A 9,458-nucleotide genomic window follows, 5' to 3' on the forward strand; every position below is an offset into this window, starting at 1 on the left:
CTAGTCTGTGAGACACGCCCTCTCCGACACCCCCCTTTGGGATCAAGCTGTATCATGGGGAAAGTAGGCCTCCCAGGGCATCAAATTGTTAGGTCAAGGATAAGGGGGGGAGCACCCTACAGAGTTCATGTTTCAAAAAATTGCATAACCATTAAAACAGGGTATTGAGAGAAGGAAGCTGTATCAATACAGACTAGTCTAGTAAGAGGGATGGAAGAAAGCAGGTACGAGAAGAAGGAAACAAAGGAAAAAGGACAGAAAAGAGGAGGGAGGAATATGCCAGTCTCCCGGGGGACCCCTGGAATAAGGAAATTTGTGTGTGGTGTCTTGCAACAAGCTAACCATCTTTTCCTGGGTCATGATCCAGGAATTTTTCCTTTTAGCAGTTGTTAAGGAGACTTTGGGATTCTTCCAGACCCTGGCCATAGTCAGTTTAGCCCCCAACAGGATGAAAAATAATAATTTCTGGGACTGTTTGGGAATTTTTGAAACTGAGAAGTTGAGAAGGGCTATCGAGGGAGATTTGGGAACTGGAAACCCTGTGACCTTTCGGATAATAGAGAAGATTGTATTCCAGAAAAAAATAAATAGGAGTCTAGATTGCGCGTACATCAAACCAGAAAATCCAGGTTATAAGTGGATTTCCATTATTCGTTGAGGGTTCAGAGTGGAAGTGCCTTCTGGGGTTCCGATTTTGGGGAAAACATAGGAGCGATGGTAGGGGGAGAGTTTCGTGGCTAGCATATGGCCCAACTTATCCCTTTGATGATAGAATTTGGCCCCCGACCAGCGGAGGTTTATTTCCGCTTTTGTGGTAGGAGCAAGATTTAATGCTAGTTTTGTTGCATCCATATGGGACAGGAGGGAGTTCGAGGGGTGCTTTTTATGTTGTTTCTTGAGAGACAGAAATTCCCTTTCCAACCTCTAAATGTCTATTTGTCTCTCCTTCTTAATTTGAGTAGCTATTTTATGATCTTGCCTCTGATCGTAGCCTTGTGTGCAGCCCAAAGGGTTTCCTCAGATACGACCTTATTTACTGCAAAATATTATTTTAAGGAGTTTTTGAGTTCGGTCACCCTGATCAGGTTGCAGAAGATGGACTCATTAGGTCTCCAGTAATATCCCATAGATTGAGTGGGTCCTTTATGTAAGAGAAGAGATCGGCCCAAGCAACATCTCTGATGATTTGACTGCCCATGGGATGCGAGAGATAGAGAGAAATATATGGTCAATTCTGGCATAGGTATTATGGGGATAGGAATAGTGGGTAAAATCACGTTTGGTGGGATTCAATTCCATCCAAATGTCTGCCAAACCCAATTGGGAGATCTTCTTCGCTATTTCAGAACTCTTGTTGGGGGGGCGAGTGAGCTGGGTTTGCTGGGGTCTATTCTTATCTAGCCCCTGATCAAAAGCCACATTGGAGTCTCCCCCAATGATCACTATACCATCCAACATCGGTTCCAATTGTTTAAACATGTCTTGGAAAAATGTTGTTTGACCCTTTGTTGGGCGCTTAGTAGGAGACAAATGAGTATAGGTGGGTATCAATGACCACTTTAACCAAGATGAACCTTCCCTTGGAATGTCTATATTCAAGCTGCAGGGAAAGTTTACAGGGCTTGGAGAACAGAATGGCTACCCCCCTAGTTTTGTCCTCTGCGTTAGCAAGGAAGAACAATGGGAATTTGGGGTGCAGAAAAGGAGGGATTGTACCGCCTAGGAAAGTGTGTTTCCTGTAGTAGGATTACGTCTGATCTCTCAGAGTGGTATGCATTAAAGGCTTTACATCTTTTCACCTGGGAATTTAACCCCGGGGTATTATGGGAAACCACTCTGAGAGGAGAGGGTGCTATGGAATTAGGCATAATAGAGCAGAAAGGTGTTGCATCTCAATGTGTCTATGATCATTACCCTTAATGGGTTGAGGGAAGTAGAGGTCGGAACGACTGGTGGCTCTCCGCTTGTGGTTCCCAGGAGCGCATGTAGATGGGGGGAACCGGGGGCTAGCTGGAAAAAAGAACCAAGGAAAAGAAAAGATAACAATAAGCCCCCATGGGATCACACAGGGGGGATAAGATCCCCCTTGTCTGCTGAAAACCTCTTGATGCCGTCCCCTATGTCAGGGGAAGACATCCCACTCCACGGATTGTGAGATCGCCTATCCAAGTAATGGGGGAGGCGCATTGACGCTGCCCTGGCCACAACACATATATGTATAACAGGTAATATAGCATTAGGCAAAATAAAACAAGTAACAATGGTAAATAACTTGGGGCCCCTATCTTCGATCTTCCCGGGCTCCCAAGAGGGAGGTCAGGATGGTAGAAGAACCCTGTCGCGTATCTCAGCAGAAAACTACTACCCAGGGAAGTGAGTTATGCGGCAGTGGAGAAGGAGTGTTTAGCCCTGGTCTGGGCACTAAAGAAATTGAGTCCTTATTTATACGGACAAGAATTTTCCCTCATTACGGACCACAACCCCCTAGTTTGGCTTAACCGGGTCTCAGGAGACAATGGCAGACTGCTGAGGTGGAGTCTGGCACTACAACCTTACAATTTCACCATCAGCTACCGACCCGGTAAGCAGAATGGGAATGCGGATGGATTATCTCGGCAAACAGACGTCTCTACGCCTTCTCCGTCCGGTCATCCCCAAGTTGACCCGCCAAAGGGTCAAGCCGGGTCTGCCGGAGTGTTCCACAAGGAGGGGGCCATGTGACGGACCCATCCGTATACTGGACATATTGTGTTCGTCTGCTTGCTATTCCCCAATAATATGCCCTCAGTCCCCATGTCGTTCTGTTATTTCAGTCTCCCATCTGGTCCCCTAGGGGAGTGTCCACCAGGCGGGAGACCTGCATAAATATATAAAATGTTCGGCAGTTATAAAGTTAGAAACTGTGATGCATGCTGGGAAATGGTGGGGATGTACGTTTGAAATGTTGTTCTGTTATTTCAGTCTCCCATCTGGTCCCCTAGGGGAGTGTCCACCAGGTGGGAGACCTGCATAAATACGGGCGGGTAGCCCACAGTAAATGAGTTCGTGTTTTACCCTCATAATGGAGCTTGGTCTCGTTACTGGAGGGGATTGGGTTACTGGCCACTAAGGACGGTGTATGGAGAGAGTTGCCGGTTGGAACCTATTGCACTTCGGCGGTTAGCGGCGGTTCGTGTACTTTGGAGCTCGGGAAGAGAGGTACCGCAACAGGGGGAACCGGGGGCTGGCTGGAAAAAAGAACCAAGGAAAAGAAAAGATAACAATAAGCCCCCATGGGATCACACAGGGGGGATAAGATCCCCCTTGTCTGCTGAAAACCTCTTGATGCCGTCCCCTATGTCAGGGGAAGACATCCCACTCCACGGATTGTGAGATCGCCTATCCAAGTAATGGGGGAGGCGCATTGACGCTGCCCTGGCCAAAACACATATATGTATAACAGGTAATATAGCATTAGGCAAAATAAAACAAGTAACAATGGTAAATAACTTGGGGCCCCTATCTTCGATCTTCCCGGGCTCCCAAGAGGGAGGTCAGGATGGTAGAAGAAGCCTGACTTACCAGAAAAATGTCAGAAAAGCATAAGAGGTAAGGGCGTCTTTGTAAAGTAACCACTAAGTGTCCAAAAAAGACCTCCCGTGGTAAGGTCACATTTGTGAAAGCATTGTGAGGAGGGGCTTCAGGGATCTTCTTCTTTGGATAGTATAAGGTGAAACGTCAGCAAAGATTTATGTATGGGGGTTCCCAGACAGGTCAGTGTGGAGTGTTGATGCATCTGCCTCATGATTTCCTCCTTCACCACGTAAAAAATGTGGTTAGACGTTAATGTCTCTAGGGTTGACATCCTTCCTAGTTGGACCCAGGGACTGTTTGCTCGATCCAGCTCCATTCTGCAGGGTGGGATATCAGGGATAAGATGTCTGATACGATCATGCACAGCTGGGATGACATCTGTGACAGACTCAGGCAAGCCCCTGATCCTGGAGTTGTATCTTCTGGATCTATTTTCAAGGTCGTCAATAATGGGAGAGAGCTGTGTCCAGCTGGTTTTGCAGAACCTGGATGTTCTCTGGAGACAGTGATGTCAAGTTTATTTTCTATGGCCTTAATCCTGGATCCCAGGTTATGGAAATCTGCTTTAATGTCCCCTGTGATTTTAGCCTGGGCCAGGCCCTTTTCAAGCAGGTCAGAGAGTAAAAATAGGTCCCCAGAATTAGAGGGAGATGATGTGGTGGGAGGTTCAGATCCAGGGTTGTAGCAGCTGTGCAGTGGTGTGACACCCATAGGAGTCAGCGCAGCCTCCCCCATAGCCCATCCAAGGAGATATTTAGTGGATGTGGGAGAGGGGGGTCATTGGTATGGGACCCGGTGCATGTGGCTGGGGGGTAAAGGAGAGTGTAGCTGGGGTCAGAACTTGCCTTGCGTCAGGCTGTTTTGCTGGGTCAAAAGCGTGCTGGTAGGCCGTGGTCACCATCTTAGATTCGGCCTGCTCTTCTCCAGCCTCAAACTGCTGTCTCAGGTGTCGCCTAGCAGAGTCCCCGGTCATGGGAAATGATCCAGATGCCTTCCTCTGTGAGGGGCTGCGGAGTGGGACTCTTTAGGGGTCTGTGCTCTGTGGTCGTGAGTGCTTGCAGGCCAGGAAAGAGCGGAGTAATAAAAGCTGTTTCTTACTACAGGGACAAGGTAAAAATAATAATGCTGGAAAATTCTCTAGAGGAGGGAGAGGAAGGTATGGGAGTATGTTTGGGTAATGCCTAAACAAACACTTTGGTTGTGCAGGTATTTACAATGTTAATGATATTGGCTTTATATGAACAGGAAAAAGTTGTAAGGTCCTTTTGAGAACTATGTGCCAGTAAATAATTGGTGGTCCTGCTACATTTTTTGCTTTGCCACAAAACCTTTTGAATAATAGGATTTTTTTTAAGTATTTTGATTTTTAAAAAGAAAAGTTTTTTTCTCAATTATCCACATTCTTCTATTTTGCTTGGTATGAACCATATTTTCCTGTGACACCTTCTTATAGCAGGACTTATTATGTAACTGAAATTAAGTGTTTTTAAAGCCTATAAGGTCTTTGACGAATGGGGAGCTGTTGCCTGTCTTTGATGATCGTCTGTGAAAGGTGACTGAGTGGTTGTCAAAGAGTGATAAGAGTCAGATAGAGATGGAATGAATGAAAGAATTGTGTTCATTACACTAACTCTCATTGATAGCTGCTGGCTCTCGGGTACATGTTTAATGTATGGAGCAAGACTCATCAGAAAAGTAATATGTTCATCCTGAGGGTGTATACTCTCTTGTTTGTTCAGCAGATTTTGTAACAAATTAATGACAGTTTCATAGCATTGTTCCTCCTCTTGAACGTACAATGACATGGATTCAGATATTGGCTGGGTAGCAGTATCTATGGAAGCCCCTTGTGTACTTGTCCCAGAATCTTTTTTGTGTTCCTCTTGTTCTTCAGTTTTCTTGGGTATATGTTTCGATATTTTGCATGTGGTAGTAGCAGGAACATGTTGTTTTGTGTATGCCAGAGAATCCTCTTTTTGCCTTACTTGATCTTTAGTTTTCTTGGGCACATATTTGGATATCTTTTGAGAGGCAGTAGTTGTGGTGTGCTGTCTTGTGGGTGTCATTAAATCCCCTGTTTGCTCGACTTGCTCTTCGGTTTTCAAGAGTATATATTGAGATACTTTGTGAGTAAAGTTATCTGTGACATGTTGTCTTGTGGATGTCCCAGCATCCTCTGTTTTCCCCAATTGCTCTTTATTTTTCATGGTTACATTTTCAGACACTTTAGTTTTCTTACTTACATTCTCTGATATTTTGTTTGGAATGGTGATTTTTACACGATGTATTGAGGATGTCTCAAGGTTCTCGCTCAGAACTATTTCTTTCTCCATGCCTCTACTTTCATTGACATCATTGTTTGCATTTGTTTTGTTTGATGAAGCAGTTAGGTATCTCTCTGTCCTATAAATTGAAAATAACATATTGTATTAATGAGTTTAGTTTAATTTACTGGTTTTCAAAACCCCCACCTATTACCTTTAGCCAGAGCATCTTCTGTGTACACACAATTTTCCTCCCTGATAAGTTGTACATTAGTACTTCTTATTACAGGTTTAATAACAACCAAAGTGTCAGTTAAAGTTGTTATTCAGAGATACATGTCTTAAAAATGGCCCAAAAAAATATTATTTCACTCTTATAGTGAGATTTTTTCCTGTTCAGGAGATCTGTTACCCTAGCTAGTTAGCTGTGTGCTGTGTTAATAGTCTTCTTAACAGCCCCCCCACAATTTCTGCATGGTTCATCTATGTGAGCTATCCCTGCTGAGTGCTGTTAAGAGACCCATGGGAAGCTGGATAAAACTGGGTGATAACAGGACCACTGATAAGGGGGTAGTACCAGACCCCATGTACAGGGTCTAGGCCAGCGCAGGCGGGGCAGCAGGGGAATCAGATATGGGCAGTAGAAGGGGCGATCGGTAAAGCGGGGGGGGGGGGACTAGAGGAACTGATGAAAGAGGACTGTTAACCCCTGAAAGGTTTTTGTTGTTTTGTGTTATTTTGTTTTGGTTTGTGTTATTCCATGTCATCTTATTTAAGAATGAAAAGACTTTCAATTTTGAACTCTTATGCCGCGTACACAAGATCATTTTTCAGGATGTCCATAAAACGACGTTTTTCCAACTTCATCATTAAAAACGATGTTGCCCACACACCATCGTTTTTGAAAAATGATGGACAAAGCACGGTGACGTACACCACGTACGACGGCACTCTAAAGGGGAAGTTCTATTCGCCTTGAGGCTGCTTTTAGCTGATTCCTTGTTAGTAAAAGACGATTTGCGCTTTTTTGTCTGTTACAGCGTGATGAATGTGCTTACTCCATTATGAATGGTAGTTTTACCTGAAGAAAAGCTTCCGTCTCATAACTTGCTTCTGGGCATGCGCGGGTTTAAAACTTCATTTTTGCCCACACACGATCATTTTTAACAGCACGAAAAAATACATTTTAAAAAACGACATGAACAAATGCAGCATGTTCAAATTTTTTTTGTCGTTTTTCAGAAGCCGAAAAACTATGTCATTTTAAATGATCGTGTGTACGCGGCATAAGACCAGTGGTGTGGCACTCACATGTTCTTACGACCAAGATATTCTTTTCATATGTAGACACAATGGCTTGATTGGGGCTAGACTGCTTTTAAATTTTAAAAACTGAATTATTTTTACATTTTTTACTGTTTCTGTATATTATGACATGTCAGGAACTTATTAATGCAGACTTGTAAATTTACTGATAAATCCACTTTGAAGGACACCTATACTGAGAAAAATATGGAGGCATTTCTTGCTGACCTTCTTCTGTAAGTGGCTTTTTGGAGGTAGGGCAGAGAGATCAGAGCAGACACCACATCCCAATATAATCGTAAAGAAAAAGGGAAGAAGGAACAAACCTCACTTTTAAGGTGTCAAATCAAAAAATATAATTACAAGAAGATACATGTCCTCATATTAAATCTATAAATGTATTGTGATTATTTTGATTTATCTGTAAAATAAAACATGCATATTAATTGTATGCCAATAGCATGATGGATGTAATACTCTGTCTAAAATAACATGAAATGTATTCCTGTTTTCTTTGTTATCTATAGCACTTAATACAACACACCTGAATCTCCTGAAGAAGCTTTAAAAGTGAAACATGTCGAGTGGCAGTGTGTGTATATGCCTTTAATAGAACAAATGACATTAACAATAAAAAAAATATTTTATCATGTTTTATTGTTGCAATTTGTAATTAATTATATTTTTTTATTTGACACCTTAAAAGTCCAGAGGTTTGTTCCTTCTTCTCTTCTTCTTTAAGTGTTAATTGACTAGCTGTCATGCCAGTCTAGTTCTTTCTATGTCACTGACCCATGAAAAGCATGCAGTCTGCAAGGTCAGAGCAAAGACAGAACTCATCTGCATGCTTGTTTTAGGTCAATTAACCCAGTCAGTAGACAGAACAACTTTAATGAGCCACTTATAGCACCTAATTGAGAAGAAGCCACAATAGATTGTAAATCTATGAAAAACTGATGTAAATCTACAATACAATACAAACTCAACAATCTCTGTGCTTAAAGTGACACTAAACTCAAAATGTTTTTTAAATTGTTTTAGCTATTTAGCTTTTTTTGTTATTTGTGCTAATGACAATGTCCATCTGCTCGACAGGTATATAATACTCCTTGTGTTGGAATTTCTATGTCAAATGCTACAACCGAAACCCAAATTTGTACCCCGCCTCTTTTCAATAAACACTGATTTGTATAAAATAAATGCAATATGTCTGAATATAACTAGTATGTACCTCCTATCTCACTTTTCCTTTGTTTCGGCTCTCAAATGCGACTTTTTTTTCTGCTGTTCTAATTTTAGTGCCAATTTAATTAAATAGCATAAAAAGAGAAAGATTGTAAAAATATCAATGCAGTATCAAAAATGACTGTTAAGTGTGTTTGTGCTTTGCATAAGCACAACAAAGCAACAAGTTCATAAAGCAATTCCTCTCATATTGAATTGTATTGTACTATCTGACCTCACATTGTAAAGCACTAAGCAAACTGTTGGTACTATATAAATCATGTATAATAATAATAAAGGTTAGACCACCCAACTGTTTATACTTACTTTGTCTTTGCTCCCACGACAATCTGCTTGCAGGACCCAGAAGAACATGCCCTGTATATGTAAGTGGCAGCACTTCCTATACCCACAAGTACTGATTATGTTTCTTTGCTCTATCTATCTATCTATCTATCTATCTATCTATCTATCTATCTTTCTATCTATCTTGTACTTACGGCATCATCTTAGTTGGAGCAGTCTTTTTTTCAGTTTTCTGTGCTTTCAGTTGACTTTCAAGGTCTTCTTTTACTGCACACCACTTTGTTTTTAAATCTGCCATTAAAACAAGTTTTTGAAAAAGAACATATTAACTTATGCTTAACCAATCTCGGCATATGTCTTTAGTCTATAGTTGGCTAATATAACCTGTCATGTATTTACTGTTTACTGTACAAGCAAGATGCGTGTGATCAATTGTCCCTTATTGGGAGCAGACTCTTGGGCCCCACAGAATATAAAGATATTATTCATACAAGTTTTTCCAGGTGACTCTGTCTGCTAAGCTGTCTTTTTTTACCTACTTGCCCACAAAGCTTACACTTACAGTATGTTAGTGCAAATAAAAAAAGTATCACGGACAGTACTCAGTTTTCTCTGTCACAATTGCACTAATACGGCTACAATCACGTCAGGTAGAACCACCAGTAGCAGTCAGTGGTATATTAAGCCATATTAACAGCAAAGGGAACTGTTAACTACCAGCACCCAGGAAATATTTCCTTTATTCCTGGCTTGATGTCCTTGGACCACAGTTGGCACCATTTCTGT

At 41.9% G+C, this 9,458-nt stretch overlaps 1 protein-coding gene across 2 annotated transcripts in view; it reads right to left on the bottom strand.

Annotated features, from left to right (window-relative positions):
* LOC120924459 overlaps nucleotides 1-9,113 on the bottom strand; it is a 32,037-nt gene extending 22,924 nt beyond the window's left edge. The window contains exons 1-2 of one of the 2 annotated variants that reach the window (XM_040335430.1): nucleotides 8,867-9,113; nucleotides 5,817-5,976 (exon numbers count right to left, since the gene is read on the bottom strand). In XM_040335430.1, coding sequence (XP_040191364.1) covers nucleotides 5,817-5,976; nucleotides 8,867-8,970 — 264 coding nt within the window. In that variant the 5' untranslated portion in view covers nucleotides 8,971-9,113. Of the gene's footprint in view, nucleotides 1-4,998; nucleotides 5,977-8,866 lie in introns of those variants that run through there. The other variant, XM_040335429.1, reaches the window with a different exon arrangement.
* Nucleotides 9,114-9,458: the final 345 nt, after the last annotated feature.

Source organism: Rana temporaria, chromosome 1, assembly GCF_905171775.1.
Source record: "Rana temporaria chromosome 1, aRanTem1.1, whole genome shotgun sequence".
Classification (NCBI taxonomy): domain Eukaryota; kingdom Metazoa; phylum Chordata; class Amphibia; order Anura; family Ranidae; genus Rana; species Rana temporaria.